The sequence below is a fragment of the Canis lupus genome, chromosome 10, assembly GCF_003254725.2.
Source record: "Canis lupus dingo isolate Sandy chromosome 10, ASM325472v2, whole genome shotgun sequence".
Taxonomy (NCBI): Eukaryota; Metazoa; Chordata; class Mammalia; order Carnivora; family Canidae; genus Canis; species Canis lupus.
Genome location: NC_064252.1, coordinates 13,626,965 through 13,651,735, shown reverse-complemented (window position 1 = coordinate 13,651,735; position 24,771 = coordinate 13,626,965). Strand labels below are relative to the sequence as shown.

Below are 24,771 nucleotides of genomic sequence, written 5' to 3'. Positions count from 1 at the left end.
AAAATGAAATAACTTGTTAAATTTGCAAACTACTGTACTGCGTCAAGAATAAAGTCTATGTTTAACCACTCTGTATCCAAAGAACTCAAAACACAGAAGGCACTCAAACGTTTGCTAAAGAATGCCAGAAAAAAAAAAGAAGACATACTCCTATTGTATTCGACACCAGTAAGGTATTACCATGTTGTAAGATCTAGTCCAGGAAAAGAAAAGTTCTCCAGGAAAATCTAGATATTAGAATATTATTTACATTTCTAAAGCACAAGGGTTTCAGGGGACTATAAGCTTGTCTAAAGGGAATTAGAAGCGGTCAAATTTAAGGTACAAAATAAATTCCTATAAGAATGCCATCAAAACAAACTAAAAAAAAATAACGGCTCATTTCCCAAGCATTCACTTTTTTTTTTCTTTCAGAATTTCTAAAACAATCGCAGTAAAAACAGGGTAAAACCCAAGTGTACTAAAACCCGACTTTTTAACTCCAAAACAAGAGTAATCTAGTGATTCTGTCTCTCCCACTCTAGTCCCCACTCATTTTCTCTATCTTCTTGCTTATTCCTGGTCACTGAATATCTGCTCTGTGCCAGAATCTAGGCTGGATGCAAGCCAAACATTTCAGGCCCTGTCCTCATGATCAGTCAGTTTACTGGTCTTCAAAACATAAACATTCACTAAAAACAGCACCTACTTCAAGGACTTGAAATTCACTTTGCATTTCTTATTTAGAAAAGACAAAGAGATGAGTGCTACCGAGTATTTTCCTTCTAAAGAACTTAAGTCTGTAAGATAGAAGGTAAGGGACCAATGCCTAATATAGTGCCTTGATCAAATCAGATGCTTAATAAATAATTGTTGAATAAATGAACGAAAGTAAACTAACAACCAGGGCACTGGGTCTAAAGTGAAAACCTATTTCAACCTCCTTTCTCCCGCCTTCGCTGTGATAGGTAAATTCAACTCATTCCATTAACTCAATTCTGTCCACCAGCTATAGAAGACACAACGTGGTCTTCACTGTAAGGCAGTGTCCCTATTTCTCCTCTCAATATTCAGAAAAAAAAAAAAAAAAAAAGTCACTCCTCTATTTGGTTAACTGTTAAAATACATTGCTCCACACACAATACAAAAATAAAATAAATAAATAAATAAAAACCTGAACTCCAAGAATTAATCAGGGTTTATGATCAAACTCAGACCTACTTTCCAAAGCCAGCTAAGAAAGATATTTATGCAAAATTGAATTCACGTAAGACAAAAACCTATCTGTTTTAGCCAATCAGAGACCTGAAGACGTCAAATTGGTACCCTGTATTTACTAAACTAGTGAACTACCCACTGGCATAAAACCATCAGCCTACTAGAAGCATTACAGAGTCCTTTTTCCTTACCAAAAAGATACAGGGGTGTCTGGGTGGTACGGTAGGTTGAGTGTCCAACTCTTGGTTTTTTTGGCTCATGATCTCGGGGTTGTGGGATGGAGCCCCACAACAGCCTCTGCGCTCAGTGCAGAGTCTGCTTGAGTTTCTCTCTCCCTCTGTCCCTCCCTCTATGCACTCTTGCACTTTCTTCCTCTCTCAAATAATCTCTTAAAAAAAAAAAAAAGATGCAATACTCCATATAAGTACGTGCATTATATTACATAGTACAAAGAACCTATGGGAGAGTTTATTCTCCCATCTACCATTCAGAAACTAGTTTTCTGGTTTTGCTTTTGGTTTTATTTTGCTGTGGATCCTATCATCTTTGTAACAATCAAGTTCCCCTCTTTACTTTGGCTGCTAAAAAACTTAGAACTAAACTATGACCCCCTAAAGCATACAGGTTATCTAATAAATGTACTTTCAGTACCATTTACCTTTTCTCCTTACTTTCCTTTTACCTTCTTTTTCTAATTTATTTTACTTAACTATATTGCTTTTATATTTGTGAGCAGCTTAACTCTCAGTGGAAAATCCAGGAAAAATATTCAACTATTGGGGTGCCTGGGTGGCTCAGTGGTTGAGCATCTGCCTTTGGCTCAGGTCGTGATCCCAGGGTCCTGGATTGAGTCCCACATTGGGCTCCCTGCATGGAGCCTGCTCCTCCCTCTGACTGTGTCTCTGCCCCTCTCTGTGTCTCTCATGAATAAGCATATAAGTCTTTAAAAAAAAATTCAACTATTTACTAACCAATAATAGCCTTATAATGTTTGAGTCTGAAAATTTTTCATTGCCAATAGCAGCAGCTAACATTTATTGAGCACTTACTTGGCACCAAGCGCTATTCTGAAAGCTTTGCAAAGAATGACTCATTTAATCCTCTTTATAAGTGGAAATATAATTATCCCTCATTTACAAATGAGAAAACTGGGCACAAGGAAGTTAAGAAATTTGCCCAAAGTATACAGCCAGACAATCAAGCTCCATTTCCTTAACCACTGCCTGATTGTGATGATTTTTCATTCATCAAAACTACATAATTTCTAAAACAAGGTATTTTTCAAATCCTAAAATAACAATGAGAAATAGAACTAGAGTTAATTTCAAAAATGAAATTTATACCCATACCAAAAACCGTACTGTAAATATTTAAATTCTGCTACACCTAAACAATGATTTGCAGAGAAACTGAGATTATGAATAACATCTACACAGCATCCAGTATGTGCCAGGCTTTGTTCTAATATATTTACTTATTGATCCTCCTTACTATCCCATAAAGTAGGTCCTATAACATCCCCATATTACAAATGAGGAGACTGAAGCACAGAAAGGTTAAGTAATTTGACTGAAGTCACTTTAGTAAGTGTGAAGTTAATTTTCAAAACTGTTTTGGATCCAGAATCCAAACTCTTAACTGTTATCTTACACTGCTTCCCCATATGACAAAGGTTACTTCTTTGATGACTTCCTACACTCAAAGTTCAAAGCAAGCAAAACAGAATTATTTCAAAAAAATTACTCTACATCCTAGATCTCAACACTGATTCTATCCACCAGCATGTGTATTTTCTTTAAAAGTACCACATGTGGTTCTTTGTGAGGCTTGGTTAACAGTCACTGCCCTAGATTTCTAAGCTAGACAGGTCTTTGCTGAACCTTTCGGGGGGGGCGGGGGGGGTAAAGAAAATACATATAGAAATATAGAAAATATAGACACATAAACACACTCACTCTCTCACATCTATCGATTATCCCCTACTCCCCTTTCCCAAAGGAACAAGACTGGAAAGTAGGGAAGCATAGCATAAAGCCAGGAAGGGAACACGACTTTTTATGCTATGTTAAGCAGCCTCTAGTAATATTGTAATGGTGACAATAACAAAATAAAGGTTTTTTTTTTTTAAGATTTTATTTTGAGAGAGCCTGTGCACGCACAAGTGGGGGGAGGGCCAGATGGCAAGAAAGAACCTCAAGCAGACTGTTGAGAGGGCCCACGTGGGGCTTGATGTCATCACCATGATATCACCACCCGAGCCAAAATCAAGAGGCAGACGCTTAACTGACCAAGCTATCCAGGTGCCCCAGATTTTGTTTGTTTTGAATGCGAGAGACAGGGGCGCCTGGGTGGCTCAGTCAGTGAAGTGTCTGCCTTTGGCTCAGGTTATGATCTCAAGGTCCTGGGATCAAGCCTTCCATTGGGCTCCCTGCTCAGCCAAGGGTCTGAGTCTGCTTCTCCCTCTTCTTCTCCCTCTGACCCTCCTCCCTGCTTGTGCTCTCACTGTCTCAAATAAATATAATCTTTAAAAATAATAAAGCTAGAGACAATCAGATTTGTAGGTTACAAACAAAAAAACCAAAAACCTCCAGTGGTGGTACAGAGAAGGGACTGTGGACAAAGAAACTGCAAACACGGAGAAAAATCAGCCAAGAACTCAAGAGCAGAGGCAGACTAAAGGAACTAAACACAGAGAATGAAGAGGATGCAGGAATTTAACAAACTTCTTTAAGGTAAACTGGTAGGATTTGGTTCCTGATTGTTTTTGAAATGAATGCCTCCGCGTTTGTAAGACATGCAACCCCTGAATGACATTAACCTAGATCTGAACTCAGGGCAGAGTAAGTGGGTTTTGCTGGTCATGATGGTATTACTTGGGAGAGGGGGAGCTTTTGGCATAGAGAAACAGCTTAGGTGGTATGATGGCTATGGGTGTCCACTTACAATGAGTGAGGATAAATGAGGTGATGACATGGAGTTATGAAGCAAAAGACCAATTTTAAGAAGTTAGATTAAGGGGGCCCCTGGGTGGCTCAGTCGGCTGACGCCCGACTCTTGATTCTGGCTCAGGTACTATCTGAGTGAGGGAATCAAGCCCTGTGCGGCGCTCCATGCTCCACAGGGTGTCTGCATACGATTCTCGCTCTCCCTCTGCCCCTCTCCCCTCTCACATTCTGTCTAAAATAAAATCCTAAAAAAAAAAAAAAAAAAAAAAAAAAAAAAAAGTCAGATTACGAAAGACAGTGACTGGAAGAAAAGGGTAAGAAAAGGTCTTACATTTCACAACTGGGCTTATCTCAGGGATTCTCTCAAAAACAATCCACACCATGGGGCGCGGGGGTGGGGGATGAGGGGGACCTCAGTGGTGGAGCACCTGCCTTTGGCTCAGGGCCTGATCCTGGGGTCCCACATCGAACTCCCCGCAGGGAGCCTACTTCTCCCTCTGCCTGTGTCTCTGCCTCTCTCTGTCTGTCTCATGAATAAATAAATAAAATCTTAAAAAAAAAAAAACACTAAGGATAGAGAAGTCATGCTTGCTCAGTTTCCCAAGGTCACACTTCCAAGCAACAGCAAAACCGAGACCACGCGTGTTATTCTCGCCGCCGAGTGGAGTGGTCCACACTCCAAACCACAAACGTTGTCAGATCCCCCAACATGGGGGAAAGAGAGCAGCCGCAGGGAAGAGGAGGGAGACCGCAGGAACCGCGGGGTGACCTGCGACAAGCGAGTACGACAAGCGAGTACGTGGTCACCGCTGTTCGATGAGTCACCGCCAGACCCAACTGTTGACAAACTGCTCCCGCAGCGGCAACCGCCGACGGCTGGTCCTGACGGTCCTCAGTACATCAAGTTGTGCACTCCGAGCCCATCCCGGCTGCCTACGAGGCACCGCCCCCCCCCCCCCCGCCCGCGCTGATCCTGGTTCCTAATGACCTGCGGGTCAGTGGCAGCCCAGGGGCCCCCGCGAGCACAGCCCAGGGGCTCCCAGGAGCACATCCCGGGGGCTTCCAGGAGCACAGCCCGGGGGCCCCCAAGAACACAGCCCAGGGGCCCCCCGCGAGCACATCCCCGGGGTTCCCAGGAGCACCTTCCGGAGGCCCCGCAAGCACATCCCGGGGGCCCCCGCGAGCACAGCCCAGGGGCTTCCAGGAGCACAGCCCAGGGGTCCCCGCGAGCACATTCCGAAGGCCCTGCAAGCAGAGCCCGGGGGCCCCCAGGAGCACATTCCGGAGGCCCCGCAAGCACATCCCAGAGGCTTCCAGGAGCACTTCCCGGGGGTCCCCAGGAGCACATCCCAGGGGCTTCCAGGAGCACTTCCCGGGGGTCCCGCGAGTACATCCCGGGGGCATCCAGGAACACTTCCCGGGGGGCCCCCGGGAGCACATTCCGGAGTCCCCCGGGAGCACTTCCCGGGGGTCCCCAGGAGCACATCCCGGAGGCCCCCAGAAACACTTCCCGGGGGTCCCCGGGAGCACATTCCGGGGGCCCCACGAGCACATCCTGGGGGCCCGCAGGAGCACATCCCGGGGGCCCGCAGGAGCACATCCCGGAGGCCCCCAGGAGCACTTCCCGGAGGCCCCCAGGAGCACATTACAGGGGCCCGCGAGCACATCCCGGAGGCCCCCAGGAGCACTTCCCGGGGGCCCCCGCGAACACATCCCGGGGACTTCCAGGAGCACATCCCGGGGGTCCCCGTGAGCACAGCCTCCCCCCCCGCGAGTACAGCCCGGGCCCCCGAGGAGCGGTCCACACCTGCACGGACGCGTCCCCACCACCACCCCCGCGCCCCGAGGCCGCAAACGCCCCGCCGCTCGCGGGCCGGCAGCCGCCCAGCCGGCAGTCCGGGGAGAATGAACCCAAATGCGCTCTTTCGTTCCGAGCCAGGCGCACGACAGCTGTGTTCAGCTCGTCGCCCGGAGGACAAGATGCCCTCGGCACAGGGAGGCAGAGACAGCCTCGAAGGGGAGGGGAGGGAGAGGGAAAGCCGTCGCCGCCAGAAGGGGCGTCCGCACAGAACCGAGGGTCAGCACGAAGCGAGGCGCAGCGAGCCAGGAGGCAGGCACAGCTGCCGCGGCTTCGGACAGGCAACGCCGAGGAAGCCCCGCGGCTCCCGGCCCGCGCCGAGGCCCGGCCCCAGCCCGCAGGCCCGACCCAGCGGCCCACACGGCCGCCCTCCTCCGTCCCCCACCGAGCTCGGCCTCCCCGGGCCTCCGCCCCGGCCCCCCGCCCCCGGGCAGCGCAAGCGGCCGCGTCCGGGAGAAGCCCGGGGCCGCTCGCCGGCGCCGTTACTCACCCTCCCGCTCCCGACCCCCGCCGCCGCCATGTTTCCTTCGCGTGCCTGTGATGACGTCGCGGCGCCTCACGTGTCTCCGGGATTCACAACAACATCCGGCCGGACCGGGCCCACTTCCGGGCGGGAAGCGCGGGGCGCGGCGCGGGCGAGGCGGGGAACCCGGCGCATGCGTGCTGAGCGCTGGGAAGGGGGCGGGGCGGGGGCGCTGGTGCACACGGCGCATGCGCAAACTGTTTTTTTCCCCTTTTTTTATTTTTCTTTTTTTTTTTATTTCCCCCGCAAAGAGGGAATCTGACCTGAAGCGAGTCTGTGGTTTATGTTTCCCTGCGGGGCGAGACTTGGGGACATTCACAGGCCGCCTGTGTTTGGTGTGATGGGAAGAAGGGGAGGCGGCAGGCGAGGGCGGGGTTCGTGGCCCCGCAGGTCGCAGGTGCAGCGGGGCCCCCGACGTGCGGGGGGCGGGGGAGCCCGCTGGGTCCGCGCGCACAGGCCTCCCCTTGCGTGTGTGTGACGTGTCGGGGCCGCTAAACCCGCGGAGCCGCCGGGGAGCCCAGGGCGCTCGGGGGCGCGGGGCGCGGGCACCGGCGACGGGTGGAGGCTGCTCCCCGCTGCTTCCCAGCTGGCCCGGCCTCGGGCGGAATACGCGGCCCCGGGGATCAGAACACCTGACCCCGCTGACGGACGTTAGAGACCTCCGAGGCCGCTGGAGGGCCACCCGGCGAGCCGCGTTAGGGACCTCTGAGGCCGCTCGAGGGCCACCCGGGGAGCCGCGTTAGGGACCTCTGAGGCCGCTCGAGGGCCACCCGGGGAGCCGCGTTAGGGACCTCTGAGGCCGCTCGAGGGGTCACCCCCGGGAGCCGCGTTAGGGACCTCTGAGGCCGCTCGAGGGCCACCAGGGGAGCCGCGTTAGGGACCTCTGAGGCCGCTCGAGGGCCACCCGGGGAGCCGCGTTAGGGACCTCTGAGGCCGCTCGAGGGCCACCAGGGGAGCCGCGTTAGGGACCTCTGAGGCCGCTCGAGGGCCACCCGGGGAGCCGCGTTAGGGACCTCTGAGGCCGCTCGAGGGCCACCCGGGGAGCCGCGTTAGGGACCTCTGAGGCCGCTCGAGGGGTCACCCGGGGAGCCGCGTTAGGGACCTCTGAGGCCGCTCGAGGGCCACCCGGGGAGCCGCGTTAGGGACCTCTGAGGCCGCTCGAGGGGTCACCCGGGGAGCCGCGTTAGGGACCTCTGAGGCCGCTCGAGGGCCACCAGGGGAGCCGCGTTAGGGACCTCTGAGGCCGCTCGAGGGCCACCCGGGGAGCCGCGTTAGGGACCTCTGAGGCCGCTCGAGGGGTCACCCGGGGAGCCGCGTTAGGGACCTCTGAGGCCGCTCGAGGGCCACCCGGGGAGCCGCGTTAGGGACCTCTGAGGCCGCTCGAGGGGTCACCCGGGGAGCCGCGTTAGGGACCTCTGAGGCCGCTCGAGGGCCACCAGGGGAGCCGCGTTAGGGACCTCTGAGGCCGCTCGAGGGCCACCCGGGGAGCCGCGTTAGGGACCTCTGAGGCCGCTCGAGGGCCACCCGGGGGAGCGCTAGAGACCTCTGAGGCTGCTCAAGGGGCAACCCAGGGAGCCGCGTTAGAGACCTTTGAGGCCGCTCAAGGGGCAACCCTAGGGGAGTAACAGGAATGGAGGGTGGAAAGTCCCGTGAACATCGGGAACCTAAGGTAAGGCAAGCGGCAAGACCTTGCAAGGATGTGTAGTGTCCGTTAGGGAGGCTGCACACTAGGCATCAGCGATTCCCACCGGGGCCAACACCCCACGGCCACACTTGGCATTGGGTCAGCAAAGCAGGGCACCATCAAGGCACCGTGAGCTGGGGAAGTGAGCCTATTAGTAACCCGCACTGGGTGAAGACTTAAGGTCTTTCCCAAAAGTACTGGCTTGAGTCAGAGCCCTAGAACCTTCATGCAGTCCTAGGCGTGCTGTGTAGATCCTTGTCCGGGACCCACGGTAAACCTTCCACCAGCTCAAAGTAATTGGGTGTGGTCAGAGGGATTTTCTTTTTAATAGACATTTCTTAAGCTCTGTGTTTTGGGGAAAAGTTAAAACCATTAGAACACTGCCTGGAAACGAATACTCAATAAATGGCAGCTATTGAGATGCAGCGGGGCAGCGGGTCAAGGACTGGCAGCAGGTAACAGCAAGATGCCCAAGATTGAGGAAGCTGTGCTCCAAGATGATCCCAGTGAAGCAGAGAGTTGGGGCTCATAGCCTAAAACACCAGGAAAGAGCCAGGACAAGAGGAGCTTCTGTTTAGATGAGAACTCTCCTGACTGCTTCAGCAGGCCCCGAGCCGTGTGCCTCCTGACGTGAGGCACTGAGAAGGACAGAACACCACTCCTGGGGCATTCCCCTTGAGGATGTGTAGCCTGGAATCTCTCTCTGTGTCTCTGCCTTCTCTCTGTGTGTCTCATGAATAAATAAATAAAATCTTAAAAATAAATAAATGGCAGCTATTTGTATAATAAGTTTGGGAATTAACACTTTCTCACTGAAAAGTTGGCATCCTAGTTCCATCTGCCACTCATTCTCCATGTTTCAAAGCCTCATTCCCCATACGCCCCTTAAATGCTGGCACTAACTACCCCTGGGCTATCCTTGGGCTGCTTTCACTTTATTTCCAAGCACTATTCCTAGACCATGATCTTTATTTTTTTATTCATGAGAGACACAGAGAGAGGGGCAGAGACACAGGCAGAGGAAGAAGCAGGCTCCATGCTGGGAGCCCAATGCGGGACTTGATCCCGGGACTCTAAGATCACGCCCTGGGCGCAAGGCAGGTATCAAACCGCTGAACCATGCAGGGATCCCAACCATGATCTTTACATTCTGACATCACCACGTCCTATGTGCTGATGACTCTGAAATATCTCCAGCCCACGTGTCTCTCTCTTGCCTGAAGTCTACGGCCTACACCTGTTGCCTGCTGGACCTTTTAATTGAATGACTCATCACACCTCAAAATACCTAAATCTTTGCTCCTCAAAATGTAGTCTGGAGACCAGCAGCACCCGGAAGCCTGCTAGAAATACAGAATCTCAGGCCCCACCCCAGAACCTGTACTGAATCAAAATCTGCATTTTGACAAGATCTACCGCTGACTTTGGAGCTCGTTAAACTTTGAGAAGCAGTCTTGAACGAAACTTAGATTTTGCTTTGGTTCTCTGAAATTTATTACCATTTGCTGAGTTAGAGACGCGGCTAGGGGACAATTTCTCCAGCTAAGTGTTGCTATCATGCTTCACCCGGTTCTGGGTACCTCATGTCATGAGTCATTGGGAGGGAGAACTCATGGCGGACACACCCACCGTGTCTTTCCTTCCTGTCCCCACTGCCTCTCTTATGGTCGAGCTCTCTGATTACCCCTGGTTTGGACGATCCTGTGACATCTTGATTCATTCCCTTGCTTTCAGCTTCCCCTAACAATTCCTAACACCACCACATTTATCTTCCCAAAGCATAAATGTGATATGTGAACTCCCTGCTTAAAACCCCTTAATGGCCTTCCATCTCTTCATGGAAAAGTCCAGATTCTCCAGCATTACATACAAGACCCTTCATAAACTGCGCCTGCCTACTATTTTAGCTTTCTCTCCCAAATTTACACACCTCAGACCCAAGTTGCCAACCATAGCCAAATATCTGCAGTACCCTGAATATATCATGCTGTGACCTCTGTGCCAAGAGCCCCGCAAAGTACAGAGAATGACAGGAAAGGGAATTCCCAGAGAAAAATTCAGGAATCATTCTAGAAAAAAGGAGAGTTGTTGCTGGGCAGGCCAACGCAGACAGTAGCTGCAGAGGATCCACCTTTGCGGTATGTGTTATCACACTGCAAAGGACTCGGTTTACTGACCTGCCTTCTGCTCCCTGCTGGGCTACGGACTAATGGAAGGTAGAGACCATACTGTGCAGTGCTGACTGCGACGGCTGGCGTAGATACCAGACCCATAGCGGGTACTAAATAAGCGTTTGTTTAACAAATTAAAGGAATTCTCTACTTCCAAATGGTGCAGTTCTGCTTTACGTTCAAGAGGAAAGAGACCGGGATCCCTGGGTGGCTCAGCGGTTTAGCACCCGCCCTCAGCCCAGAGAGCGATCCTGGGGTCCTGGGATTGAGTCCCGCATCGGGTCCCTGCAGGGAGCCTGCTTCTGCCTCTCTCTCTGTCTCTCATGAATAAATAAAATCTTTAAAAAAAAAAAAAAAGAGGACTTCTCCCTCTGCCAGCATCTGTGCCCCTCTCTCTCATTGTGTGTCTCTCATAAATAAATAAATAAATAAAATCTTAAAAGAGGAAAGAGACCATTTTCCTTTTGCAGTGATATCCTCTACATGCAAAGGGAAGAAACCAGGTCAGGATTTCAGTGTAGTTTGTTTCATGTTTGAGTTTTTCACTACATTAAGAGAAAAAAAAACCACAGTACAGTGCTTCACATGAAACCAATGGACAGGTTTTTAAAAGCAGCATGCATGTGAATTTACTGTAAATAAAGTTAAGGGCTCCCTATAACTTAAAATAATTACTGCTTTCGTGGGAGTAATTTTATAATTCCTAAATTCACTCCCGTGAACTATAGCGTCATCTTCGCTAATTATAACTTATCACTCAAAAAGTCACCTGATGTAAAAGAATCTTGATAAGTGTCTTAAAGCAACCTTAGACCTGAGCAGAACTTTAGCAGTAGTCTCCCCATGTTTTTCAGTTGAAGAAATCGAGTCTCTTAAGAAATTAATGATTTGGGGGATCCCTGGGTGGTCCAGCGGTTTGGTACCTGCCTTCGGCCCAGTGCATGATTCTGGAGACCCGGGATCGAGTCCCCCCCGCTCCCATCAGGCTCCCTGCATGGAACCTGCTTCTCCCTCTGCCTGTGTCTCTGCCTCTCTCTGTGTGTGTCTCTCATGAATAAATAAATAAAATCTTAAAAAAAAAAGAAATTAATGATTTGCCAGAGTCATAAGCCGCTTTACAGCTGAGCCAGATTTCCTTACTGATACACGCCGTGGCCACAGCGCCACACTATCAGCTGTAAACCACAGCAGCTAATTATCCAATCAGTTGGATTCCCTCTCGCCTCCGTTCCTGACCAACCCTGTTTGTCTTCGAGGGCTTATCCCACGTCCCATGTCATCTAGTAAGACTTCCCAACTTTGCCACTACTCGTTGACCTCTACCTTTCCTGAACTCTTAGTGCAGTCAAGCTGAGAACTTTGGGTTTGTGCTTAACTATACAAGGTAGCACCTGACAGCTAAAAGATTGTAGGACTTCTCCCTGGGAAAATTGAGCAGCTGAAGAAATCAGACCTATAGGTATTCACAGTTAGGGATCTTCATAGAAATAACTAACCACATCATCCTACAGTGAAGGCCAAGAATCAACAAACCCCACCTGGGTACTTAGAACCTCCAATCAGCTTTCGATTTTAGTTCCTTAACTATGGGCAGACAACCATGGATCACTCCCCATTTGAAGAAAATCTTTAAGCTGAAAGACAAGAGATCAAAATGAACAAACCAACAAAAAAAAAAGCAATTCAATACAAACAGTGCAGAGAACAAAAGGAAACCTTTTCATTACAATAAATACCACTGAATCATACATTTAATCAGTGGCTGAAATGGTCAATTTTATGTATATTTTATCACAATTTTTAAATAATTGAGAAAAAGAGAGGAAAATATTCAGAATGTAGGGTAAAGCAGAATTAATTCTTAGACTTGCCATGAAAACCATGATCCATAAAGGAAAAATCAATAAGTCGGATTTTATCAAAATTAAGAACTTTTGCTCTCCAGACTGAAAAGGATGGAGAAAAAAAAGCTGTAGACTACAGTAAAACATTTGCAAATGACAAACTTAACAAATACCTAACCTTTATAAGGAACTCTCAAAGCTCAACATTAAAAAAAAAATCCAATTAGAAAATGGGTAAAAGAAATTGCATTAATTTTCCATTGCTGCTGTTAACAAATCACCACAAATTTAGTTGCTACAAAAAAACCTCCCAGACGTCAAGCACGGGTTTCATTGGCCTGAGAGCAAGGTGTCAGCAGGACGGTGTTCCTTTCTAGAGGCTTTAGAGGAGATTCTATTTCTATGGCGTAAACCCTGACAATTGGGTTGGTTTATTCTTTTCTCTTTTTGTAACGCAGGTGCTGGCTTAAGCTTGGCTGCAGAGGCATCCACTGCCACGATGGCTACTTCAAATAAACGCATTGCCAGCCACAGGACTAGATGAAGATCCAGGTGACCTGCCTGCACGGGGCTTCCTTTGTTTGAGGGATCTTGCTTGATTTTAATAACTGACCGTTGGGGCCACTTGTTTTTGTTTTTGTTTTTCTTCCTGCACTTTAAATTCCTACTGTTATAGTTTATTTTTTTTATTTTTTTTAAAGATTTTATTTTATTATTTATTCATGATAGTCACAGAGAGAGAGAGAGGCAGAGACACAGGCAGAGGGAGAAGCAGGCTCCACGCAGGGAGCCCGACATGGGACTCGACCCCGGGTCTCCAGGATCGCGCCCTGGGCCAAAGGCAGGCGCCAAACCGCTGCGCCACCCGGGGATCCCATGTTATAGTTTAAATTTACCACTAAAGAGTGAGCCTGGGAAACCCTAGACCCTCCCCCTTGATCCCAGGGGTGCACCCTGTGGCTCATGGGCTCTCTCTTGCTAGCATGCGTGCACACACTTGCTCTGTCCCTCCCTCTCTGCCTACCTCCATGCCGTGTGGCACCAGGTGTGCTATGTAATACCAAGATCTTGAAAGCAATAAATCTTTATTTTTTCAAAGATTCCTGGTGGTTATTGCTAAGGGGCATCTTGCAATCATAATAGGAACCGCAAGGATCAGTCCAACTACAGCACTGATTATTGATTCGCTCCTCTTAAGGACCCAGGGTTAGATTAGCTTGGTCCCACCTGGATAATTTACCACAGTCTCCTCATCTTAAGGTCCCCTACCCTTAATCACATCAGCGAAGCACCTTAGCTGTGTAAGGTAAAATAGTCTAAGGTTCTCAGGATTATGGCCCGATATCCTTGGTAGGCCATTGTTTTGCCGTTTTGCCTATCACAGACATAAGTAGACATTTCATGAAGAGGATATAAAGTTGGCAAAATAAGCACATAAAAGACGTTCAACTTCATGAGTCACTGGGAAAATGCAAATCAAATCTACAATGAGATATCACTAGATGCTTATTAGGGTGGCTAAAATAAAAATAGTGGTGACACCAAATCTTTGTAAGCATGTGGAGAAACAGAATCACTGGGACACCTGGGTGGCTCAGTGGTTGAGCGTCTGCCTTTGGCTCAGGGCATGATCCTGGAGTCCTGGGATCGAGTCCCGCATCAGGTTCCCTGAATGGAGCCTGCTTCTCCTCTCTCTGCCTGTGTCTCTGCCTTTCTCTCTCATGAATATATAAATAAAATCTTTAAAAAAAAAAACAGAATCACTAATATATTGCTGGTGAGAATATAAAATGGTGCAGCCACTGTGGAAAACAGCTTGGCGATTTCTTCAAACTACACATATACTCACCGTGTGACCTCACAATTAATTGCATATGTGGGTATCTACCCAGGGCAATGAAAACTATGTACACACAAAAACTTAGACGTGAATATTCATAGAAGCATTATTTTTAGTAGTCAAAGCTGGAAACAACCCAAGTGTCCTTTAACAGATGAAGGATTAAACCGTGGTACATCCGTACCATGGAATATTCCACACCGATAAAAAGGAATTAACTACTGATACATGCGACACCTTGGATGGATCTCAAGAGACCGGTGCTGAGTGAAAACCACCTCACATGGCTACATGCTGTATGATTCCACTTGCATAACATTTTCAAGATAGCAAAATTATGGAAACAGAGAACAGAGGAGTGATTCCAGGAGTTTGGGATTGGGGAGGAAGGAGAAAGGGGTGAGTATGGAGGCACTGATAGTGACAAAACAGTTTTGTATCTTGGTCACAGTGATGGCTACAGGAATGTACACATGTGATAAAACTGCGTACGATGTACACCGTGCACATACAATTACAGATAAGAGCACCGATGAGGTCTGGGTAAATTCTGTGGATTGTACCGATATCAGTTTCCTGGTATTAGACATTAACCGAGGAATGGGGAAAAGTGAGTGAAAAAGTTTATGGACGTACCCATATTTTCTCTTTTGCAAATTTCCAAAGTTTGTTTATGCGGCCTTTTTAAATTCAGTTACATATTTTTACATGCATATCAGTTAGAACACCTTTGGCTGCAAGTAGCAGACCATCCCAGTAAAACTGTATTAAATAAGTAGATATTTGTCTTACATAAAAATTCAAGAGATAGAGCAGTTTCAGGACTGATTCATTCGCCACTTCAACATGCCCATCAAAGAGCAAGCTTCTTGCCATATTTCTGCTCTTTCATTTGCAGAATGTTGTCTTTTGTCTTAAACTTGTTCACTCAGGGGACGCCTGGCTGGCTCAGTGGTTGAGCGTCTGCCTTCGGCTCAGGGTGTGATCCCGGAGTTCTGGGGATCGAGTCCCACACTGGGCTCCCCGCAGGGAACCTGCTTTTCCCTCTGCCTGTGTCCCTGCCTCTCTGTGTGTGTCTCTCATTAATAAATAAATAAATCTTGAAAAAAAAAATTGTTAGCTCGGTCTCAGGATGGCTGCTGCAGCCCTGTTAATCACATCCTTCTACAAAACATGCAAAGGCCGGGAGAGAGAAATTTCCTTTTCTGGGTTCCTTTCGTAAAACTAGTGGAAAGGCCTCAGGATTCTGTTTCTCACATCTTATTGGCCAGAATTGCATCTCATTCTCATTCCTAAATTAGTATCGCTCTGGGAATGTTGTAGGGCCCTGGGGTATATTTGCTCAATACCAGAGAGCAGTTAGCAAATAAGAAGGGATAGATGCTCATTGGGTAGACATCCTCGATGTCTGCAACACCCTTGTAGAATTTGAATTGAAGTTTGTTTCATCCTTAATGCACTGAAAAGAAATAGCTTGGGTTGTCATTGTATCTGAGGCCACCATCATCTCACCCGTGAAGGCTACACCGGCTTCTAGGTTCTCCAGGCCTAAAGTCTCGTTCTCTTCTAATCCTTTCCCCACAGTAAAGCACCGTGAACCTATCTTTTTCTTTTCCAAATAACAGTGTCATTAGCACCTTAAAATCATTCACTGACTTTTCATCAACATGGATGAGGTGAAAGCCAGGCCCCCTCCTTGACTTAACGCCTTGGCCTATTTTCCACCATTCCCCACGGAAATTTATACTCTAAGGCCCCCACCCTGTGTATGGTTCTCTGAACTTTTATGCTATTTCTTCCTTTGCTTATGAATTCCTTTCAGCCTGGCCTACCCTTGCTTTCCATTCCCAAACCTGATCATTTCGACCAGGAAATAGCTCCTGGTCCTTTGAAGAATCAGCCAGGACATCGGATCTTCTGGGAGACTTCTCCTCAATTCTTCATCGTAGTAGTGATAGTCAAGAGCCTCTATGAATAAAATTGTAGGGGTGAGCTGGAAAAGCAAAGAGCTACTGAACAACAGCAAAAACCCCATATCTGAGGCATGGTTATATGTACAGAGTTTCTGAATAATTGTCAGTTTGTATCTCAGCGACAGCCTGTGTATAACCATGTTTCTCCTCCAGGGCTATGATGCTTTGGAAATTAAAGTCCTATCAGGCAAATAATAACAAATAGCATCCCAAACTGCTGAGCATTCATGGAATGTTTCCATTTATCTCTGAATCATAACAGAGCCAACTATCGAGAAATACAGTTATTGTCCAAGCCTGAGGAGGTATTCTTGTTTTCTCAAAGCACATACTACCCAATATCAAATATTTCCTTCTCAGCTTTTATTGCTTACCCACTCACATTTTTCTTCCCTTTAATATGCCGTGAAGCATTACGTTACATGCTTTTTTTAATATACTACTCATAAAATGAAGAAAGAAGACAGAAAATTGATAAGCTACTTGGGAAGAAAAGGGATTATCCATGTCACCATCATTTAAGATTATATTGGCATGAATCCACAACATTTCTCTTTGGCACTCTGATGAAACTAACAAATCCAAATATTTGCACAAGTTTAACACTTGAAAATAACAGTTGTTGCCATCTGAGTATTCCATCCAAAATTGAGGGTATGTTTCTCTATAGCAGCTATTTAAGCATCATCTGTGAACGTTTCCTACATAACAGTATATGCATGCGTAGCAAGCGTGCTTTCCCCTACCTCATGCCCCCAACCTTGAGTCAATATTAAATATTAAACTGTATGATATACACGGGACCTAATTCAATTAGCTAATAGATCAAGGAATCATACCCTCTAATCCTGTTACTAAAATTTAAGGGTGTTTTGGACTCAATGTTTTAAGTGAACTATTTGATTTCCTTGTTTGTTAAGGACATTAAGGAATACAAGAGAAAAAACAAAAAGCCCTAAAGATCTAAACTATAGATTCTACACCAAAGTCTTAGGACTATATGAAGAATTCTATTCTCTAGGCTATCTGTGTTGTCTGAATTTTTTTTAAAGATTTTATTTATTTATTCATGAGACACACAGAGACAGAGACACAGGGAGAGGGAGAAGCAGGCTCCCTGCGGGGAACCTGATGTGGGACTCAATCCCAGGACCCTGGGGTCACGCCCTGGGCCAAAAGCAGAGGCTCAACCACTGACATTCAACCAGGCATCCCCCTTTCCTAATTTCTTAAGTTAAATCTTTATCTTACTATTTAGTTTTACTTTTTTTCTAATACAAACTTTAAATCTATAAATTGCCAAAAGGTTCCCTTCTGCATCCTGCAGGTTTGGGTATGTAGCATTTTCATGTTTTCAGTTCTAAGTATTTTTTAGTTTTCAATATGATTTCTTCGTTGACCCATAAATTATTTTACATGTGTTTTGAAGTGTTTTATATTATTGGAGGTTTTATTTATTTCTATTTTTACTTACTTCTAGCATTAGTGACATATAATTGACATATAACATTGTGTAAGACATACAGCATATTGATTCAATATATATTGCAAACTGGTTATCACAGTAGCATTAGATAACACCTCCATCACCTCACTGATTACCATATCTATTTGTGATAAGAACATTCAAGATCTACCCTCTTAGCAACCTTTAAGTATTTAACATTGTATTATCAAGTACCCAGTCATACATTAGATTCACAGAACCTATTCATTACATTATAATTAGAAGTTTCTAACCTTTGACCAACATCTCCCCATTTCCCCCAATATCCAGCCCCTCGCAACCACCATTCTAGTGTCTATTTCTAAGAGTTCAGCTATTTTAGATTACACATATAAGCAAAATCATACAGTATTTGTCTTTCTCTGTCTGGCTTATTTCACTTAGCAGAATGTTCTCAAGTTCCATCCATGTTATCACAAAAGGCAACATTTCCTTCTTTCTCATGGCTAAACAATTCTATGTAGGGACACGTGGGGGCCTCAGCGGTTGAGCATCTGCCCTCGGCTCAGGGTGTAACCCTGGGGCCCTGGGATCGAGTCCTACATCAGGGTCCCTGCAGGGAGCTTGCTTCTCCCTCTGCCTGTGTCTCTGCCTCTCTCTGAGTCTCTCATGAATAAATAAATAAAATCTCAAAAAAAAATTAAAAAATTAAAATAAAAAGAACCAGCCTATGAACCAGCAATCTCAGTACTGGGTATTTACCCAAAGAATACAAAAGCACTAATTCAAAAGGATACATGCATCCGTGTGTTTATTGCAGCATTATTTACAACAGCCAAGATATAGAAGGAGCCCAAGTGTCCATTGACTGATGAATGGAAAAGGAGATGTGGTGTGTATGTGTGTGTGTGTGTGTAATGGAATATTACTGGCCTAAAAAAAAGAACAAAACCTTGCCATTTGCAACAACCTGGATGGAGGAAAGATAATGCTAAGTGAAATAAGTCAGTCAGAGAAAGACAAATACTATATGATTTCACTAATATGTGGAATTTAAGAAACAAAAGAGCAGAGGGAAAAGAGAGAAATCAAGAAATAAGACCCTTATAGAGAACAAATTGATGGTCACAGGATGGGGGATGGGTTAAATAGATGATGGGGATTAAAGAGTGCACTTGCCATGACCATGAAGAACACGAGGTGACATATAGAATTGTTGGATCACTATATTGTATACCTGACATTAGCAGAACGCTATATGTTAATTGGAATAAAAGTAAAAAACTTTAAAAAGCCAAAAAAATGGGCTAAGGACTTGAATAGACATTTCTTCAAGGAAAGCATACAAAAAGCCAACAGGCATATGAAATAAATGCTCACTGTTACTAATCATCAAGGACATGCAAATAAAACTGCACCGAACTATCACCTCGTACCTGTCAGGATGGCCATCCTCGAAAAGACCAAGCACAACACCTGCTGGCAAGGATGTGGAGGGACTGGAACTCTGGCACAGTGTTGGCGGGAACGCCCAACTATGCAGCTGCCGTGGCAAACTGTGTGGAGATCCCTCAAAAAATTAAAACTGTAAAAATCCTATGATCCAGCCGCCCTCCCCTGGGCATTTACCCAAAGAACATCCCCATCAGAAGGTTTGGTAGACACCAGCACTCGCAGGTTCATTGCAGCATCCGTCGCACACAGCAAGATGTGGAAGCCAGCTGCGTGTACGGTGACCGATAGAGGAATGAAGAGCAGTGCCATGTGCATGCAACCATGCTACCGAGCGTTGGAGCACCCGGGGCCGTCGGCTAGGCGTCTGCCCTCGGCTCGGGTCATGACCCCGGGGTCCTGGGATCGAGCCCCACGTCGGGCTCCCTGCTCAGGGTCGGGGGAGTCTGCTGCTCCCCCCTCTGCTGCAGCTCCCCCTGCTTGTGCGCGCTCTCTCTCTAATAAATAAATCTTAAAAAAAAAAAAAAAGAAAAAGAAGAATACTATTCAGCCTTAAAAAAGACAAAATACGAAATAGGTGACAACATGAGTGAACCTTTGAGAACGGTGAGATAACTGAAGCGAGGCCGAGTGGAATAAGCCAGTCACAGAAAAACAAATACTGCGTGATTTGCAGTGAAACTGGTTGCCAGAGAGCATGAGGGGGGTGTGGGGGGCATGGGGAGGCCTAATCGACAGAAAGTTTCAGCCCAACAAGGTGAATGAGCTCTAGAGACCTGGCGGCGCAACGTCGCACTTACAGTCAACAATGTGTTCCCAACAAGGTGTCAAGGGGCACCTGGGTGGCGCAGGCAGTTAGGGCCCGACTCTTGGTTCTGGCTCAGGTGGTGATCTCAGGGTGGTGAGATCGAGGCCCAGCGTGCCTAAGATTCTCTCTCCCTCTCCAGGTGTTACATGCAACTGCTGACCCACGAAAGCCTGCCCCTGAACATGTGACACACTGCATGTTGCATAAATTGAATTAAACATTTTTTAAAAGGGGGGGGGGACAATCTCTCTCTCTCTGCCGCTCCCAAAATGCTCACTCTCTCTCAAATATATAATTCTTTTTTTTTTTTCGAGTGAAATAGAAGATAGGCATACTCTGTAAACCAGAGATCCCTGCTAAGGATACTCCCCGTGAACCTGTCTTCCCCAGGTGATGAAGACTCATACATAGGAACACTCACGGTAAAAAAAAAAAAAAAAAAAAAAAAAAAAAAAAAAAAAATTATTTAATTAATTTAAAAAAAAAAAGAACACTCACAGTAGCATGATTTTTAACAGTAAAAACAACAGGAAGGATCACCAAGGAAAGAATGTTGAGTATGCTGGGGAATTCTCTACACCAATTCAAATCAATAAACTAGAGCAATTTGTATTAGTACGGGTAGCTTTCACAAATAATTTTAAAGATTATTCTGTAACGTCTTGTTTAAAAACGTGTTCCCAAAAAACTCTACGGCTCACTTACTTTTATGAGCCGCTAGAAAACTGAAGTCTTTTTGCATCTTTTTCGTCCTTAAATGATTTCTCTTCACTGTCTTACCATCTCTTTCCCTTTTCATTTGTTAAGAAATAATTTTCTAGCTGTTATAATAGGACGAACAATGCTTGTTTCCTGGCTTGTTACAGGATTGTATTTCCATTTGCAAATTCGTCACGGGATATTAAAACACAAATGAGGTAGCAATCATCAACGGCAGCGGAACTCTAAAACGCAATTACAACGCTTCACAATTTGACTGGCAATGACAGATTGTAATTTGGATTACAGCGTATTACAATTAATGCTAAATTGCCAATAGCGAATACAGTTAACCCCCTTCACACTTGGAATCAGTCAAGCATGAGATGAAGCATAGCAGAGGACGCAGATCATCACGGAATAGAAAGTACTGGTCCTTGCAGGAGAAATCATGCGATAGCCACTTCTGTGAAAGTCGACTTTTGTTCAGTGCTTTTGCTTTGGAGTGTCAGGCGATTCTCGTGGCAAACCACTTCATCAGATTTACTCGCAAGAACCTGTTCATTTGAAAGGGAAAAAAAAAGTCCAATATATTTTTATGGAAATACTCTTTACAAAGAGTTGGATTACGATATCTCCTTCTCTACATGGAGAGTCCGTCTATTATATGAAATGTATTTTCATAAAGAGGACAATAACCCAAACAAGGCACCTGTGACCAACATCATGCAACCTCTGGTTAATGACACTCATCCGCTGATAAATCCAATGTGGTGGCCACGATGCCATGTTCCCAAGTCTATACTCAACCACAGATTACTGGAAATTTCCGTTAGGAATGATAACACCGTTAAACTCATGCTCATGCACCGTTAAACTCATGCATCCTCGATGCTAGATTCCACTCTATGAATTTGAAATTGCATTCCAAGAATGAGTTCTTCTCTGTATTGGATTGTGCCTGTTATAAAGGTTATCCTTCTACATGCAATTATCCAGAATTGCTCAATATGCAAGCTCAAAACAAGGATTAAGTTAGCCTCTTCATGGTGACAAATGAACAACAGCACCATTTAATAAGAAGAATTAATCTGTGGTAGTACCACAATCTCCTAATAGAATTCATGCTCCTCTTTCTAATTCACTCTCAGAAAGTAATTTAAGGGTTGAAAGAACTGGTTGATAATTAACCTTTTAGAAAGCTTCAAGGAAGAAGGATGGGTTTTTTTTATTTTTTAGTTCTTATTAGTGCCCCATAAAGTAACCATTAACTACTTACTTGCTTTTGCTCTTATGTCCCTTCGAGTGTCTGGATCCAATTACTAGTCATGCCTATAAAAAAAAACAGAAAAAAAAAAAAAACCAGTAACATGGACTATTTATGGCCCAGTATTGTTTAAAAAAAAAAAGACTTTATTCATGAGAGACACGCAGAGAGAGGCAGAGACACAGGCAGAGGGAGAAGCAGGCTCCCTACAGGTGAGCCCTATGTGTGGGACTCGATCCCAGGACCTGAGCCAAAGGCAGACGCTCAACCACTGAGCCACCCAGGTGTCCCCAGTGGCCCAGTATTACTAACAAGGACTTTAAGCAACCATTGGGGTCATTTTGCCTCTCTCAACACACTAACCTTCATTTTCCCTTTTAGTCTCGCCCCGTTTCTCAAGGACTGCCTATTGCAGTGGCTCTCAGCCCTGGCTGTTACTTAGAATTACCTGAAGAATTTAAGAACTGTCTATGCTCAATCCTTAACCCCTACTAACATCTCTGGGAATGGGGCCCAGGTATCAGTGTGGAAATTCCCCACGTGATCCAAACGTGCACTCAATGTTCTCTGTTCTTTCTTTGTATTTTCTTCTTCCTCTATTTTTCTGTTTGTTTGTTTAGAGAGGGAGGGAGAGAGAAAGTGTGGGGGCAGGGGCAGAGGGAAAGGGAGAGAGAGAATCTTAAGCAGATTCCACCGTCAGCCTGGAGCCCGACGCGGGGCTCCATCTTACAACCCTGAGATCGTGACTCAAGTGGAAATTGAGTCAGAAGCCCAACTGACTGAGCCACCCAGGCACCCCTCCTTCCTGTCTTTGGTTTAAACATCATTTTCAAACTTATTTTAGCAGGAGAACTATTTTTTTATTAAGATTTTTATTTTAGGGCACCTGGATGGCTCAGCGGTTAAGCATCTGCCTTTGGCCAGGGCATGACCCCTGGGTCCTGGGATCGAGTCCCACATCGGGCTCCCCGCAGGGAGCCTGCTTCTCCCTCTGCCTGTGTCTCTGCCTCTCTCTCTGTGTCTCTCATGGATAAATAAATAAAATCTTTTTTTAAAAAAATTTTTTAATTCCAGTATAGCTAATACACAATGTTGTATTAGTCTCAGGTGTACCATATAGTGATTCAGCAGTTCCATATAATACACAGTTCTTGTCATCATGAGTGCACTCTTAATCCCCTTCACCTATGTCACCCATTCCTCCCACCCACCTCTCCTCGGGTAACCATCTGTTTGTTCTCTGTAGTTGTGTCTGGTTTTTGGTTTGTCTCCTCCAGATTGTGAGCCTTCTCAGCCTCTATAATCACAGAAGCCAATTCCTCTTAATAAATCTCCAGATAGATGATAGATTAAATAGATAGATGATAGCTAGATAGCTAGATAGCTAGATCAACAGATAGGTAGATAATCTCCTATTGGTCCTATTTTCTGGAGACCACTGACTAATACAGTTTCTTTACGTAACTTAAATCTCCACTGTTTGCAAAATCTTCATAGCAGCTCATTGGAACTCTAGGATTTCAGAATAGAATTTAAAAACCACTTTCTCAGGCCTTGGAGTATCTTCCAGAAGCATTTACCAAAAATACTGGAACCATAGCGACTCCGCATGAACCCATCAATGTTCACACTCCCATTTGGGTCAGGCTCTGAGCTAGCAGGGCTAATAAAGAGATCGGAGGGACAGTTCCAGTCCTCAGAGTAGCTCCTAACATAGGAGACAGAAAAACAGATCATCACAATTCAGTGTTCCCTCATTCAAGGCACATTTAGTAAGCGCCTGTGACGTTCCTTGCATTATGTTAGGTGATAGGGATGTAGCAATAAACAGAGGACACAAAAATCCCTGTTCTCCTTGATTTTACATTCTACTCAGGGAAAACAAATATAAACAAAATAAGTAAGTAAAAATCATACGTCAGGGGGATCCCTGGGTGGCACAGCGGTTTAGCGCCTGCCTTTGGCCCAGGGCGCGATCCTGGAGTCCCAGGATCGAATCCCACGTCGGGCTCCCGGTGCATGGAGCCTGCTTCTCCTTCTGCCTGTGTCTCTGCCTCTCTCTCTCTCTCTCTGTGACTATCATAAATAAATAAAAATTAAAAAAAAATCATACGTCAGAGGGTATATGAAGTGTTGAAAAAGTCATAATTTTAAGGTAACCCGGCCTCAGGATACAGTGGAAAAACACAGGAGAGGCATCTTGAAAATAGTCATACTTGGCCTCAGTCAAAGCAATTTCGTGGTATGATGGGGTCCAGTAGATCGCAGTAATGTGAGGAATGAAGGGAAACAGAAGAAAGTGGAGGTCTCAGTGTGGACTTTTAATAAATTTGATTATAGAACAAGAGAGAAGAAGAAATGCTCACCATTAAGGATAGATTTTTAAGTGGGAGGTTCTTGATCGTGTTTATAATTCTAGAAGAAGGACCAGTAAAGAATGTTGTTCAACATGCTGTGGGAAAAATGAGATCATCTATTAAAAGACCACGAGGTGGGAGGAGGTGGGATAGAGCTGGTGGGAGGTGTTCGCCTCCGGCAAAATGACACAAGCAAAATCTTCTGCTAATAGTCATAATTGCTAATATTAAGAATTTACCATCCTGGTGTATTCTATGCACTTTATATCTAATGACTCATTTAATATTCTCAGCCACCCTATGAGGTAAATACTATTATTATCTCTATTTTATAAATGAAGAAGCTGGGCAAAGAAAGTTAAGTAAATTGCTCAAGTCTCACTGGGAGACACAATGTAAAATTTCAGAGCTGGGCGTCTGGCCTGTGTCCAGTCTCCATCCCTCTCCTATACTGATGAGTGTGAAAAGAAAGGAGGAGCGAGGGTCAAGCAGTTTGAGTTATGACTTGACTCTTTTTCAGAAATGGAGCTATCTAAGGATGGACAAAGGGTCAAGGGTGTTCAGAGAGTGTGCGCCTAAATATGTAGCCAGAATTGTGAAACAAAGGGAACGTGGAGGTTGCACGCATCTGCCTTTGGCCCAGGGCGTGACCCCGGGGTCCCGGGATCGAGTCCGCATCGGGCTCCCTGCATGGAGCCTGCTTCTG

At 45.9% G+C, this 24,771-nt stretch overlaps 1 protein-coding gene and 1 long non-coding RNA gene across 3 annotated transcripts in view; both read right to left on the bottom strand.

The window, feature by feature from the left end:
- Positions 1-6,636, bottom strand: part of TBC1D15 (TBC1 domain family member 15) — a 68,449-nt gene extending 61,813 nt beyond the window's left edge. The window contains exon 1 of one of the 2 annotated variants that reach the window (XM_025476584.3): positions 6,491-6,636. In XM_025476584.3, coding sequence (XP_025332369.1) covers positions 6,491-6,520 — 30 coding nt within the window. In that variant the 5' untranslated portion in view covers positions 6,521-6,636. The remainder of the gene's footprint in view (positions 1-6,490) is intronic. The other variant, XM_025476585.3, reaches the window with a different exon arrangement.
- Positions 6,637-20,713: 14,077 nt separating this feature from the next.
- LOC112677845 (uncharacterized) lies at positions 20,714-24,068 on the bottom strand. Its single transcript, XR_004803410.2, has 3 exons — positions 23,626-24,068; positions 21,721-21,773; positions 20,714-20,998 (listed from the first exon to the last, which is right to left on the bottom strand). It is a non-coding gene; the product is annotated as an uncharacterized LOC112677845 (long non-coding RNA).
- Positions 24,069-24,771: the final 703 nt, after the last annotated feature.